The sequence below is a fragment of the Polistes canadensis genome, unplaced genomic scaffold, assembly GCF_001313835.1.
Source record: "Polistes canadensis isolate GaletaPanama2010 unplaced genomic scaffold, ASM131383v1 scaffold_20, whole genome shotgun sequence".
NCBI lineage: Eukaryota > Metazoa > Arthropoda > Insecta > Hymenoptera > Vespidae > Polistes > Polistes canadensis.
This window is the reverse complement of record NW_014569567.1, coordinates 1159137-1175348: the sequence shown is the minus strand read 5'-3', so window position 1 is coordinate 1175348 and position 16212 is coordinate 1159137. Positions and strand designations below refer to the sequence as shown.

At 37.2% G+C, this 16212-nt stretch overlaps 1 protein-coding gene and 1 long non-coding RNA gene across 3 annotated transcripts in view; both read left to right on the top strand.

Annotated features, from left to right (window-relative positions):
• LOC106793917 overlaps window positions 1-4106 on the top strand; it is a 4357-nt gene extending 251 nt beyond the window's left edge. Inside the window, exons 2-3 of the long non-coding RNA XR_001382476.1 lie at window positions 19-135; window positions 3624-4106. This is a non-coding gene — a long non-coding RNA (uncharacterized LOC106793917). The remainder of the gene's footprint in view (window positions 1-18; window positions 136-3623) is intronic.
• Window positions 4107-4146: 40 nt separating this feature from the next.
• The window catches only part of LOC106793892 (hemicentin-1-like), a 193356-nt gene continuing 181290 nt past the window's right edge, over window positions 4147-16212 (top strand). For both annotated transcript variants that reach the window (XM_014761169.1, XM_014761168.1), the window contains exon 1: window positions 4147-4526. In XM_014761169.1, coding sequence (XP_014616655.1) covers window positions 4469-4526 — 58 coding nt within the window. In that variant the 5' untranslated portion in view covers window positions 4147-4468. The remainder of the gene's footprint in view (window positions 4527-16212) is intronic.

Below are 16212 nucleotides of genomic sequence, written 5' to 3'. Positions count from 1 at the left end.
GAACGTATATACGCACAGCTAACGGAAAACCGTAGTCTATTGTAAAGCCGTGCACGCGTAACCCTGACGCAACGAGGAGACGACTTAGGACGCCACGCAACGGTGGCATCTGCATTTTTTTTTCTTCTAAACAAGGTCTACATTACTTTCGTTATGATCTAACGGAACAAAGAAAAAAAAAAAAGGATCTCGCATCATCGAAAGAGATATATTTTTTCGTCTTGTACACGAACAACGTTAAGAAGAAGAGAAATAAGAAGAAGAATAAGAAGAATAAGAAGAAGAAACAACGACGAAGACGAGTTTCCAACGACGCGGTCCTTTACCACGTTTACCGCTCCCTAGGGACCCTTTTCCACTTTTCTTCTACTTCTACTACTTCTTTTTCTTCTACGTATTCTCATCCTCCTTCTTTCCTCCTTTCTCTTTTACGTCTTCTTACTTTTCGCGTCTCTCTCTCTCTCTCTCTCTCTCTCTCTCTTTTTCCGACGGCACTTCTGCGATCGAGAAAGCGTCGATAACCTCGCCAATACGTGACCCTCCTTACTCGATCAGACTTATCGCGCTATCAGAGATTTTACTCTCGTACGAATCTTATTCGACGGCGAATTACCGCGCTGGGATTATTGCAAAAGATCGAGGGGAGAAATAAAAAGATCGCTAGAGAAAACGAGATCCGCGATCCTCGATCGCGATTCTTAACGAGTTAACCGAGTTTTTCCATGATCGAACATCCGGTAATTGAGATTCCGAGCTCGATGACCGGAAGATTATTGTCTCTTCTCGTTTTCCATCTCACGAGGTTCACATTTTTTTGTCATCTATCATACCTGCAGGACTTACGTAAATTTTCATGCGAGGGTTTTTCAATGACAGGGACGATTGGAAACGCCCTGGGATCTCATTGATTAGGTTTATTTTTTTTTTGTTCTTTTTTGCTTTTATTAAATACTTAGTGATTACTATTCGTCGATCGTATTATCTTCCATTGTTAAAGTAATTCGATCGGTCTATCGATCGATCGTGTGACAACAACGATTGGCCCTTGAGGTTTTTGATTATTCGCGGTTGTTTTAGTAACGTGAATCGGGAGAGTCAATGACTTCTTCGTTTGGTGGTGGTAGGTCATGTTTCTCTGTTTAAATTCCTCTGGCCGGCTCTCGCCCTCTTTGAATTTTCGCATATTTAGCCTTAGGCTTGACTTTAATACGAGCTTTTAACAGTAACCATTTTCCATCCAACCAACCCCCTATTCTCAAATGCAATTATATTAAGAATAGCGGGAGCATCGTTGAAAAAAAAATAAAAAAATAAAATAAAATAAAAAAGAAAGAAAGAAAAGGAAAGAGAAAAAAAAGAAAAAGAAAAAGGTGGGAGAAAGAAAACGCGCGAGTTTTATTTCAAGCAAATTGTGGAAGGTTGCTTTTATGCCGTTGCTTTTACCATGAATACGCGATCATCGAAAGGAGAGTAGTAGGAGGAGGAGGAGGAGGTAGTCGTAAATTCTTTTTCGCTGCCGAAACGAGAAACTCTTTTCCTCATCGTATGACGTAACTTTAATATATTCCCTTTTATTCGTACCTTTGGAGAAAAACTTCAATATCGTAGAACTCGTTTTCGAGAACGGTGTCGATTAACATCGAGTATTCCTCCTTCTACCATAGAAATTCTCGGTATTGCTGATCGACGACGTTATCTGTGATATTGGGCGATTCCTTTATCGATCGTTAATGTCTGTTCTTCGTGTGAATCTTCAAGATCTTTGAATAGGCTGGAGAAAGTAATAATCTTCGGAAATATAATATATGCGAGTACAAGATGAGTTCTATTAACGAACGATCATCTAGGAGTGGGGGGGGGGAGGGAGTAGAGGATAATAGAGATGGTAATGTAATAAAGATATTTCGCGACGTTTACATACGAGATCTAATAAAATATTCGAAAATATTATCGATAGAGTGTTTCATCGTAAGAAAGATTGGATAGGAAAATTGGACTCGATGTAAGATCAACTATTACCTATATCCCGTTGACGAAAGGAGGATCGATATATATATATATACACTATAATACGATAGCAGAGATCGAACTTTCAAAAGGTCTACTGCTGCTTCTGCTTCTGCTACTGCTGCTGCTACTGCTGCTGCTATTTGAAAAAGTATCGACGTAATAGCAAGGGTGGACTATCGAATTATAAAACTTCTTGAGAGAAGGCAGAGGTCGATTCGAGAATAGGTTGCCTCCTCTCTGGGAAGAGGTCCTTCAGAAGCGAGAGAACGATATCGCTCGTTTTCTAAGAAAGATCAAGTAAAGACGAGAGGAGATTTAGTACGAGAAAAAACGATAGGAAGAGATACAGAAAGAGAGATAGAGAAAGAGACAGAGAGAGAGAGAGAGAGAGAGAGAGAGAGAGAGAGAGATGAAGAGGAAAAGTATTGCAATTAATCATTTAGTGCTTTTATTCGATTACGCGTTGCAAGACGGTGCGAGAGAAGGTACAAGAAAGTCGATGGAATGAGGTCACCGCAAACGACCATGGCAAGGTTCATCGATCAATGTTCCAGGACGATCTTAAAGGATTTTTAAAAGATGAACGGACTTGCTGGACGGATAGACGAAATTATTTGTCGCCGTGATGTTGTTGCGCAAGTCCTCGCTTTTTCGAGAAACCAGGATCGGGTTAGGAGGATGAAAGGATCTGTTTGCGAAGAAGAGGGAACGCGCTTCGTCGAGTCCTAATTCGGTTGGTCGGATCGTTAGGGCGGTATTCAAGTGCGAGTCGCATTCAAACTGACTCTCTCTTCTTGCTATTGCTTTCTCATTCTCTCTCTCTCTCTCTCTCTCTCTCTCTCTCTCTCTCTCTCTCTCTTTCCTTTGCCGTTACTCTTTCTTTCTCGTGGCCCTCGTGTACGTCGTCCTCAGGGAAAAACTGTCATCCTTCCTCTTTATCTTTCTCTCTTTCTCTCTTTCTCTCTCTCTCTTTCTCTCTCTCTCTCTCTCTCTCTCTTTTTCTCTTTCTCTTTTAGCCCGCTATTTCTTTTGCTTTATATCTCTTCCCTTGTTCTACTCCCTAGCCGCACTTCACTATACTTCTTTTCGAGTTTTCTCGCGCACGAAAGGTCGTCGCGATCCTGAAGAGAGAGAGAAAGAGAGAAAGAGAGAGAGAGAGAGCTAAGGGACCAGAGAACAAGTTTCCTTGGCCCATCGAGTTTGCTTACCATTTCGTTTTTTCTCCCTTATACTTACCGACTTTTCTTTTTTCTTTTTTTTTTCTTTTTTTCTCATTCTTATCCAAACTTTTTTTTTTCGTCCTATCCTCTTGCTTGCTCGCTTGCTTGCTCGCTTGCTTTCTTGCCCGCCGAACAAACCATTGACAAGATTCGCAACAGCGAAAACAACAATCCTCAAACGTCCGATCTTTTCTCTCTCGAGCATCGAATCGAGAAAAGAAGAAGAAGAAGAAGGAGCGTGTGTGTGTGTGAGAGAGAGAAAGATAAAGGAACCGTAAAGAAACTTGGAAACTCGTCTTTGTTATTGGAAGAGAAAAGAAGAAAATAAAATAAAATAAAAGTTATTTTCAACGATTGAGCTCTACGAACGTTGGTTGTCTCTCGATTTCGCAGATCGAAGAAGAAATTCGACAATTTTAAAGTGACCGGTGATGATGATGATGATGATGATGATGATGATGATAATGATGATGATCGTGCGGAGATGAACGAACATAATACTTACTGAAAAAAAAAAGATCGAAAAGAAAAAGGGAGAAAGACTGTTGTTTCGTCTCTTTTTACCGTGTTCGGAGGGTGAAGAAAAAAGGAAAAAAAAACAAAAAGAAAAAGTCTCTTTTGGTTGTTAAACCTCGTCGCGTGGAAAACTGTAAATGGGAATGGAATAGAGTGATGATGATGGATAGTAATTTGTGATTATCAGTGACGAACGCGAGATAATTATTCGTTTTATTTACGCCGATATCGATTCGTGTTTTATCCGTTATTAAAAATATGCCGATCGAGTAACGGGGAAAGTTGATAAGGGAAGAAAGAAAAAAAAAGAAGAAGAAGAAGAAAAATAAGAAGAAAAAGAAGCAAACTTATTTCCCGGAGTGTGTATTTTTTTTCTTATTTCGTTATTCCCTTATCTTTCCATCTGTTTCTTTCTCTTTCTCGCTCACTCTCACTCTCATTCTCCATCTTTCCGTAACACCTTTCCTCTCTCCCTCCTGGGTTTGGTTTCTTGTGCGCGCGCGACGTCGACGTCGACGACGACGACGACGACGACGAGTACGACACGTCGGAAGGGAGAGAAGAAAAGCTCCCCTTTTTGCGAGAAGAAGACGCGCCGTTGGGAAAGCGTGCGGGCTTTTAGGTCCGCGCGCGTTACATCGTCCGGGATCGTGCGAGAAACTCGCCAAGAAGCTGGAGAACCAAAGACGAGGAAAGACGACGGATTCAAGGTGGAAAGAAAGATGCGGTGTCCTTCCCTCGCCGTTTTCGTCGCCGTCCTAACGACCATACGAGCTCAAGGTCAGTCGTTTTCTTCCTCTATCTCTCTTTTTTTCTTTCTTTCTTTCTTTTTTTCTTTCATTTATACATTTTCGATCTTCCTTTTTACGATACGCGTACCCATCCCCAATTTTTTTCTTTTTTATACTTGCCTACTTTTATACTTTTACATTAGACCCGTTTATCTCCTTAATTATTAGTTAACTCGTTACTTATACTTATACTTTTTCTTCTTCTTCTTCTTATTATTCTTCTTCTTCTTCTTCTTTTTGTTCTTTTTCTTTTTTTATCTCTCTTCCTACCCTTTCCATTTTCTTCTCTTTAATACTACTAACGTTCGTTTTCCATCGCGTCTTTCTTTCACGAACGATGAAACTATTCTCCATCCATTGTTCTCGGTAAATCGGATCAAAGTATTCAACCACCGCGCAAAGTTTTATCTTTTACCCGATTTCGCGGCTCTTATTCTTCTTTTCGACTCACTAGCCAGATAAAATATATTATATATATATATATATATATATATATATATATATATATTTATATGTGCATTTTTAAAGATATCAACAATTTTGTTCACATGAACGTAAATCTTCTTAGTTCTTCTCGATACTGATATCAATTTATTAATANATATATATATATATATATTTATATGTGCATTTTTATTGTATTTCAATGTATATATTTTTCTTATACTGTTGGTTGTTCTTTAACACCATAGCATTCCGTTTTTTGTGACAATTATGCCGTATTTTTTTCTCTCTCTCTCTCTCTCTCTCCTTTTCTTTTTCTCTTTTGATAGAAATTCGCGCGTCGAAATTCAAATACATGGCTTTTCTGGTATCCCCGAGAAAGAGCATTGTCGAGGTATGTCCATTAATCATGACGGTGCTCTGAACGTCCTAAAAACAACAATATTATTTTACCGAAGTTATGCCCCGCCCCGAAGCTTTTTTAAGCTAACGAACTTTCCATGCAGAGCTTCGGTTATCCGTCATGCGAAACAGATTCCTCCGTACTTTTTACCCGTTCCTTTTTTCCGTGATTTTCACTCGAGAAAAACAAACGTTCGCTTTTCCTCCTTTCTATCTCTCTCTCTCTCTCTCTTTCTCTCTCTTTCTATCTTTCTATCTTTCTATCTCTATCTCTATCTCTCTCTCTCTCTTAAGCAGAAACGATTAAGCCTCGTGTTACTACTTCAACGTGTAATTCCGTTCGTCGTTTCATACGTATTTCTGGCACGATGTATATTTTATTTTCAATAAAGCTCGTTAAGTTTTTCTATTCGACGTATATTACTGTTAACGTTTTCATTTTCTACCTATTTAAGATAATACAGATGCGTTTTTTATTTAAAGATTAAAGAAAGGGAGAGAGAGAGAGAGAGAGAGAGAGAGAGAGAGAGAGAGAGGAAAAGGGGTATGAAAGAAGAGTACCTGATTAATAAAAATGATTATTAAGAACTCTGCTTTCTAGTGCGTGTTAATTTTTTGCAATCTCTGAAATATAAGCCTTTGGATACGATAGTGTCAACGAAAAGGTTTTCGGAATATATATATTATATATATTTTATATACATATGTGTATGTGTGTCTCTCTGTGTGAGCGAGTGTATGTGTGTGTATATGTGGAGACCCAGGTCGTATGTGCGTCATCGTGAATACGTTTCTTTGCTCTTTCGGATTACTTTTTTTCCACGCAGGCAGAAAAATAGAAAAGAAAGAAATAAAGAAGAGGAGGAGAGAATATAGAGAAAACAAGAAAAAAAGAAAAAATTGTATACGCCAACTCGACGAAGCTTTAAACGACCGAATCCTAGGTTATTCTTCATACATTCGTATATACGTGGCACGTTTCCTCGACGTACATGACTTTTACGCTTCGAAACATATGCGTCGGTATAACAAAACTCGGTGCAAACGCGTTTTCACTCTCTCGATCCGTCCTCACCTAATCTCCACTACCTTTTACCACTTTTTGACGCGTCAATTTGAACTCCTGCTTGCAACCGTTAGCACAATTCTACACGAGAACAAATTTGTAAGCACACATATAGATAAACATATACACATACGTGATCATTATGATCACTACGTATACATAATTATTTATATTTTTATATATATATGTATATAACGTACACGTGTATATTATTCTTCAGAAAAAAGTGATATTTGATTTGTTTTATTTTTTGCTTTTTTTTTCGTTGTTGTACATCTCAACGAACAACGTTTGCTATTAATCGTAATACTGTTTTCTGCATGTGCACTGTTATTACACGTTTGTTACTTATTGACTTGTATTCAATTATTTGCGTGTTATTTGTTGAGCTTAATATATGAGAAAAAAATAACAAAAAATAAATGACAAACAACAAACATTTCCCTTATAAAGAAAGGAAAATTAAAAAAAAAACGTACGTGCGCCGATGATATTCTTCGTACGATGATATATAACGATAACCTATTATAAAGTCTACGTATCGAACAACAACGTTTTTAGTCCCATAATACGGTGGACTTTAATAAACGTGCTGAACTTTAAATCTCAATCGCATGCCATGGTTATGGTATAATATTCGCCGGTATCCGCGAGTATATACCAACAAAATTTCTTTCAAAAAATATACTTCGTTTTGTGAGCCAACGACCAAGAGCAATAGGGGATTTTCCAAGCGTGAGAGAAAAATATAATCTACGAAAATTGTGACTTGTGAAAAAGAAATAATAAACAGGGAACATCGCGAATTATTAAACCGATGTCCCAAACGTTTCCGACATTATCAAAAACAAATCGTATGAATGATTGATGGAAGAAGATATTCATAGATGATAACAGTCAATATATAATGATTTGAAAAAAAGAACGCGTTATCATCGAAAATTTGTATTATTCTCAGAAACTGTGATTCGGTGATTATTAATCGGCGATAGTAAGAATGAAGATCGTGTAACGTACGAGAAAGTAAACATAATAATATCTTCTTAAAAATTTGAGAAGATCGGTGAGAGGAGTCAAGATCGTGCGACCTACACTAGGTCACAATTCTTCCTTTTATGTAATCGGATTGATGGCACGCGTTGCAGAGTGAGGAAGAAAGTGGTATGTAAGCACGTGCAATAAAATCGGTCAGGCGTGCTTTCGAGAATTACGAGTTCCCCTTCCGGCAATAGGGGAAGCTTTGTCTCCTTCGATTCACTTGGATCATGCGGTGTTATGTTCGCCATACGGACTACGACAGCCGGTGGTTGGTGTCAGGTTCGCGATTTTCTTCCTTACCAATGGCACGTGCCTCTTTTTACGGTCTTCTTCCCTTCTCTTCCCTTCCTTTCCCTTCCCTTTCACTTTTTCATTTCTTCCCTTCTTTAAATATACCTGATTCTCTTTCTACCTTGCTTTTTTTTTTTAATAAATATATTCTTATTAGCTTAGCATGGGTTACCGGTTGGATTTTGTCGAAAATCAAATTAGTATTCCCTATTTGTATACGTGTTGTTTAATTAAACAAATATATTACCGATGATCACGTGTAGATAATTATCATTATTAAATAAACATTTAATTGGACTAATTTTTGATAAAGAAAAACGAAATAAAAATAACGCGAGTCGTAGGTATAGATTGAAATTATAATAAGGTGTTCACGGTTCAAGTGAAAAATATTTTTAACAAGCAAGTAGTGAAAATAGTCACGTTAGTGTTTCATCGTTATAACAGCTGCCTTATTCTATATTCTTTCTTATCGAGACAACGCTACGTTTAATAAGAGTTTGATAAGCGATGTAGTAATACGATGAAGTGATTCTTCAAAGGTAGAAACTTTGTCATTTGAAAGAGGATGATGAAGGAGGGTGGGAGGAAGAGAGGAGGGGCTGTTGAATGTTGCCGTAAGAATCGCTAGCTTACGAGTAACAGCACGGGGAGTCTTATTAAACCTTTCAAGTACGGAAGCACAAAGTTTCGCTTAGATTCGTCGGATACAACGTCGGATGGAAGCAACGTTATTTAGCTTTATTTGGTTAAACGGCGAATTACGTTTTCGATTTTTTGTTTTTTTTTTCACTTTCGACAAACTTTTTTCATAAATAATTACATACCAGGATTAATCGTTACAAAACTTTAGGGTTAAATTAAAAAGGGAAATGATATTGAATGGTGGAATATTTTCAGTTGGAGTAAAAAAAAAAAAAGTAAAGAAAAAAAAAGGAAGAAAAGGACATATGGTTATGAAACAGGGCGACGAGGAGAGTATCTACTTCAAAAACGTTTATGTCCACCACTGTGTGTTAATAAATTGCGATGAGATGCTCGTCGACCGGTACTTGAGCTTGTTGCGTATCCTCTCAGCAATGAAATTCCGTGTCGAGTGATACTCACAGTCAAAATGTCATGGATTAAAAAAGAAGAACAAATAGTTTTGTATCATAAAGAGAAAAAGAGATAGATGGATAGATAGATAGATAGAGAAAGAGAGAGAGAGAGAGAAAGAGAAAGAGGGAGATAACGGTAATCGTAAATAGTCCCTTAATTCGAGAAATAAAATTGCACGCTCGTACGAGCAACGCGCTATTATGTTACGGAGCATTGGGCGTCACATAGCACGTGACCCCACTGCGGTTTCCAGGGTTAATTGTATCGATTCGATATAGCCTCGATGTACCATGAATTTTCTCTCTCGTATCGTGGGGGACGTTTGGGATTATCTCGATTGGTCCCGATAACTTTTGCATCCGGTAGGAAAGCGCGATTTGTGCTAGATCGCAAAGAGAATTTCGTATCCTACGAGAGATATTTGTGTGTGCCTGCTTGCTTGCCTGTCCTGCGTGTGTGCGTGCGTGCATGCGTGTGTGTTACTCTTTTGCTTCAAAGTTCAAACCGGGATTTTGTCTATTTCTATAATTCGTTATTAAATTTTTTCATTATTCCCTCATTCGTATGAAGAATTGATCTATGAATGAAAACTTAACTCTAAATCGTTCTGATTGTCCAAATAATTAATTGTGAGTTATACGTTCATCACAACGATAGATTCGTTCCCGATCGTAACTTTTTAATAGAGATGAATATGATTTTGTTATAAATTTTATATCATTGAGACACTTATTTTAGTAAAGGGGATCATTTTTCACTACCGATTCATAATGGTCTATCCTAATGAACATTTAAATTGTTCTAATATTTTAATATTTATCACGATCCACATCACAGTATTAGATCCTAACTTATGAATCATTAAAGTAGCAGGGCAAATCGTTTCTTGGTAAATTAAAAAAAGATTAACCTCAAATTCAAATATTAATTCGCTTTGTCTCTTCCGCTGAGCAATTGTTTCTCTGTCACTTTAACGTTAAAAAAAAAAAGAAAAAAAAATATCATGAAATTCGAGCTTTGCTTTTAACAGAAGCTTACGATAAAATGGAGGATCAAATGACGCCTTGCTATTATTTCGCGGTGATTAATATGGAAACGACCGTAGGGAGTGTAGGAGGACGTAGGAGGGCGCAGGAGGGCGCAGGAAGAGGGAGTGTGGAATTATAGATGCCGCTATCAAGCAGTACGAGGATACACGTTTAATTGAAACTTCGCATTTAACTTAATAAGAATGAAACATTGATTCGTTAATGAATGATCGTATAACATAGTTATTCATAAAATTGATTACAATTCCCTTTTTCACAATGAATATTAGAAAAAGATTCAATGGAAGGATCGATGTTGTTAACATTTTCAATCTTATTGTTATCGTGACTATAGCTGGCTTACAGTAAAATTCCAACAATCGCCTGAATTCTATTTTATACGTATTATATCAACTGTTTATATATATATATATTTGTATTTCTACATTGTACGTTGTTGGTAAAACGAAGATTGCAATGTCGGCTTATGTATTATCCGTGTTATAAAATTTATTGCACACGTATACGATCGTATTACTAAGCATATTAAAAGTGTTATTATTATACTCTATTATTAAATACTATATTAATTAAATATTATAAATTATATATTTAATATATATATATATATAAAAATAATTAAATACACAGTTAATAGAATAATATTTATCATTCATTACTATTCGCGTAAGATTATATTTTCAATTATTTCAAAAAAAAAAAAAAAAAGAAAAACAATACGCCTGAGAAATTTCATTGTACAGATAAAACACATTCGCGCATGTTTGGCTTAGAATAAAATAATGAAAAAAAAAAGGTTAAATTCGGAAGAAGAAACGTTAAGTTAATTGTGTTCTACTTAATGATTATCATTAGTAAAAAAAAAAAAAAAAAAAAAAAAGAAAAGAAAAGAAAAGAAAAACCATGAAAAGGATACGTATAGCAATCGCTATCTCGGTAGATATCCCGGATATATTCCTCCAAATTTCTGTGGTCTCACACGGAGAAGCCTCACCGAAGGGGATGCTCTGCAACTTTTCGTTTCAGCATTGCAAATTGTTTGGCACGGGTTTCGTGAGTCGGGGTTTCGTTGGTGCTTTCGTTCGTTGCGCTCTCTTTCGTACCAAGGATACCGCAGGTAGCGTACCATTTTCGTATTATCTTTCAATTTACTCTCTTCTTTCCGTCTCAATCTCTCTTTCTCTTTTTTCCCTTTTCTTTTTTTTTCAAATTGCGAAAGCAAATGTGAATTTTCTTTCGAATTTGTTTTCTATATATTATTTCTATTTCCAACAAAAAAAAACATTAAATGTTTGCGTTAGATTCATCGTTACCGGTACGAGTAAGTATAGGCATGTCACTCTTCCATTTCGAATCCTCAAATTATTAGACAATAGTCATTCAGTATCATTTCTCATGTTTCAATGTTATTATTTATTAAATATTTATCCGTGTTTTTTCAGACATTTGTTCTTTTAAATTGTCCTAAAAACAATATATAATAATTATTATGATAATCGTATTGAAATATTTTCAAAATGTTTTATAATGTAGATATGTGATATAGAAGTAAGTAGTAAGTAATGAATATTATCGATGTAAGTTTATAGTATAGTCATTTATTACAAGCCACATTTTTCATATTTTATATTCGTTTAGTTAATAATTATAATTAATCGTACTTATATCAATGTTAAATTAATATTACGAGAAGAGATAATTATTCGATAAATTATTCTATTTATGAATATCGTTATCTTTCATTTAACTTTCTTTATAATATGACAATAAATAAATGAACTAAAAGAAAAATCATAAGATAATATTAGATATTACAGGTTTGAAAAGTGAATTTATTTTTGGTTGGGAATATATATATCTCCGGGGTTGAAGGTGACGAAAGAAAACCACATGATGGCGGACAATAGATCGTCATGGGAGATGGTACGAAATCACGCGGAGCGCGGTTTATTAGGTAACTTTTAATTAACGAGACTCGATAGTTGGTAGAGAGAACATCGGGGGATGAGAAGAATGGTCGTGGTGCCCTTGCAAAAAGACGTCGTTCGCCTCCGGGTTAGAAGTGTGTGTGTGTGTGTGCGTGGGACGGGTCTCACTATTAATCAGGCCTCTTCCAACTACTCCTACCCGATCGTTTACACGATCCTCTTCCGAGTTGCGAACAATTTTAATCGACGGGCTTGAGTTTAATTTTTGATCTAATTAGAGCTTGCGGACGTTCTTACCGAAAGAGTGGAAGAGAGAGAGGGATAGAGTGAGGTAACGTGCTCGAAGAAAATCGACGATTTGAGGCATGGTGGGAGCAACGTTTCGAACACGTTTCTCTCCTGTCAAGTATCCACCAGTTCTAAACTTTTCAGGATTATGTTGAGCGAAACACTATAAACCGTTGAACTATTTATAATATACAAGATATATATATTATCTATATAACGTTTCATGTGTGATTTTATAAGAAACCGGAAGATCGATAACTTTTTCAACGATACTCTTTTTCTCTATCTCATTTCATTTTTATCATTTTCCTTTTATTCCTTCTTCTTCCTCTCTTATTCCCTGTCGATCTTGTTTGCGGTCGGGGTCCGGTTCAATCCAATAAGCGTTTCAACTTTTCCATTGAATTCGAGGCAAAAGGGTGGTAACGGGTGCATACCTATCAACGCTTTTTACCTAAAGGGGTGAACGGGGGAACAAAAAAACAAAGAAGAACGGAGAAGAGAAAAGAAGTCTAATTGGGGAAGAGAATATTTTCACGAACAAGAATTTGTTCGTAACCCGTGAAAGCCTTTAAAAATAAAGCGATAGAGAAAATTTATTAAATCTAATTTTTATCTTTGTAGGTATGTATGTACGTACATACATCATCCTTCCTCGACTATGCGTTACTTCATATTACAACATATCTTTGTTTTTATCTAATTATGTTTCGTTTGATCTTTAACATCAGGTTTCTTTTTCAAAAAGAAAGGAAATGGAAGTTTAAAGGAGTCTATCCTTATTCACTCAGCCTCGTAAATATTTAACATCATCAAACGCCGGTGCTACTATTTTCCGTTCTTTTTGTTTCCTATCTTTTCCTCCCCTTTTTCCCGTTTTCCGTTCCTATTTTCATCGAAGATCACGCACAATCTACCGGGTACCAGGAGTGAAAGCTATATTTTCATTCATAATTTAGCAACGCGTCGAGATGGCAACAAAGTACAAGATCGCAAACTTACGTCGTCGTTTTAGTCTTTATTTATTTATTTTTGTATTTTCCTCGTCCCAGCGAAAGTGCTTGGAATTTCATTAGCTCGAAGGAAGATTTATTTAACATTTAAATTTCAACATATATTCAAGCAAGGTGAACGGTGGAATGTGAGAATAAGGATAATCTGATCGCGGGAGCATGAGTTTCGTGAGTATTCGATAAAGTAAGGTAACAAGGAGAGGACGAATCGAATTATAAAAGGTAAATAGATAAGTACTAGAGGGAGGTAATGGGCAAAACGGGATTCTATGATTGGAGAACTGGCAATTAACGAAGGCATGCCAGACTCACTCGAACAGCTTGGCCGATACACGCGTACTATGTGAAGGCATTGGCAAAAGGTAAGGGTAAAGGCACGGGTGAGGGTGAGGGTGAGGGCGAGGGCGAGGGTAAACATGTATTCACAGGACGAGGAAGGTTTTGTGAGGCTCGTGGTTCGAACAGTGTGCTCCTTTCGATGCTTCCCACGGATATGAATTCTCGTGCATTGTGCTCGGGGTGAAACGATCGAGGACGAGTGAGTGGTTCGTTGATCGAATCGGGACCACCGTCGAAGCGATTCTCGAATGTATCTCTCCTCGTCGCTTGGTTCAGGTGCGCGTGATTACGATTTGCTAATCGGTATTGCTCGTGTCTGTACCGAATGCACGCCGAGTGCATCAGTTAAAGTTCCTTCCAACCGTAGGTAAGCTATCTACTCTATGAGAAAGCAACTTTAAGTTACGAACCTCTTCTAATCGTGATACCTAGGTGATAAGCACGAATTGCCTCGAAGCTTTACAACCTAGCGAATAAGTTTGTAAGGAACGTGAGTCTTCCTACGAGACGTGTTTACCACGATCCCACCGTAACGCACTAGCGCAAAAAGATGAACGTAAGGCTCACTCACCTATCCCGAGTTTTACGACGGCAGCGGCCGCCGTTACTCGGTGTGGTCTGCCTCTCTTAGTCGTCGCGAAAAGAACTCGCGAAAAGTCAAAGTAGTATTTCCACGCTAATTAAAGAACGCTAAGTAGTCGAGTGGTTTCCGCTACTGAAACGAGCACGGCCACCACGTCACGGTGCACAACTTTAGAGGCGCGGTTTTGCACGGAACGAAATCTATCGTGTGCAACTACTACTAGCGCACTACTCTTTCCCTCTCTTCCCCTCTCTCTCTCTCTCTCTCTCTCAAGTATTCGCCTAATTAAATTCCTGCAGACACACACGTATCTACGAGTCTACGTGCACAGATATGCGCGCACGAGCGCGTCCGCCAGCTCGACCAACGTTCACGCAGTCGTAATACGTTCGGGGAGCGTAGAGGGTTGCTTTCTTTGACTTCTTTGCTTTGAAACTCGTGCGAAGGAACGACCGTCGAGACGAAGACATTTTTTCAAAAACAACTCCTTTCTCTGTTCCCTTGAATTTCTTCTCTCGAAAATTATTTTATCAGAGTTCGTGCTAAGAGAAAACAAAAAGAGATCGAAAAATCATGGAATTCGATACGTTTCTATAAATTTCTCGTAGTATGTAATTCCTCATTTTCATTGAGAACGACAAATTTGAAAATGGAATATACGAGTAAAATAGAAAATATATATATATATATATATTATATTTTGGAATATGAATTAGTGATATCGGGATCCATCGATTTGGCCCTTTAAAAGGAATAACCATGACTCTGGTCTATTAAAGATAAATCGAGCTATCGTTCGTCGTTTGCAGAATTTGTTCGTACGTCGTCCGTTATCGACAGAGATGTCAATACACGTCCCGTCAATTTATCCAAAACTTATTTACAAAACCGAATGCGCATCGTCCGTACCAAACGAGTCTTTTATTTGTTGCCATTGTAAGTTCTATACGTATATAATATGGAAGTATTTAACTCTGGTATTATATTTCCATCGTTTGTATTACTAATTTAACGAATGTCACGTTTTAGGTACCCTCGTTAGTATACGTTAACCGAAATGAAACCCACGTCGAAATACATATGTGTGTTATTCCCAAGAAGGGAGTTTGGATTTCTGTTTTCTTCAATTCCTTTCTCGTTACTTTCATCAATAAAAGTCAGGGCAAGAATCCGGCTTTATGACAGCTCGGTTCGATCGCATTGACCTCAACTTCGAAAGACGTAAAAGGAGCCCCAAAAAAAGAAAAGAAAAGAAAAGAACAGAAAAGAAAAAAGAAAAAAAGTAACACGAAGTGAAAGAACTCTGTGCATGGAGTTTGTTGGAATATTACGAGAATCCTTTTCCGTAGATATTATTTGATTTGTTTGTTTTCTAATTATGTCTAGTTTACGTTAGTTTTTTCTTTAGGATATTTCTTTCGCAATTTTCAATTCTTCAGAATTGAAATTCTAAACGGAAATGTTCGCATGATAGATTTACAAATGTTTTCGAATCTTCTTGATTGAAGAAATTGACTGACGCGTTATCGCGCTTACATATTTGGGCACTGTGAATGTTTTACTTCATTGCAGCGTGTTCCAATGATTAACCGTTCCGGTCACACGGGCTCGAAAATAGCCTCTCGTACAAGCGCCGAATGTAAACAGTTCCCCGACTAGAATCGCACATTGTTCGAAGTTGGAGGCGGTCGTAGCTCGTTCCCCGGCTCGTTTAACGTGTTTCAAGACCTTATTATTCTTCCTACAACGGAGCAATCCTTTATTCCTCGTTCTTTTAATAAATCCTAACGTTTCTTTATATAAACGATGGGAAACTGTAAAATTAACGTTCAAATTCACGAACGTTCCCGTCGTCGTCGTCGTCGTCGTCGTCTTTCAACGATGTTTCTCGTTATTATTCAACGAGTCCTTTTCTGATGCTTTTTTTCTTTCCATCCCTTCCTTCCCCGATTTTCTCTATTCTTTTTTCCAACTTGAATCAAAATGATTGGGAGATATGAATGATATCTTTCTTTTTTTTGTTCCTTTTTTTGTTTTTTTTCTTTTTTTTTTTTTTTTTTTTTTTTTTTTTTAACGAAATGCGGCGGATGTCTTCAAGCGTTATTTCCCCGATTTGAGCTTTTTCTTCTTTCG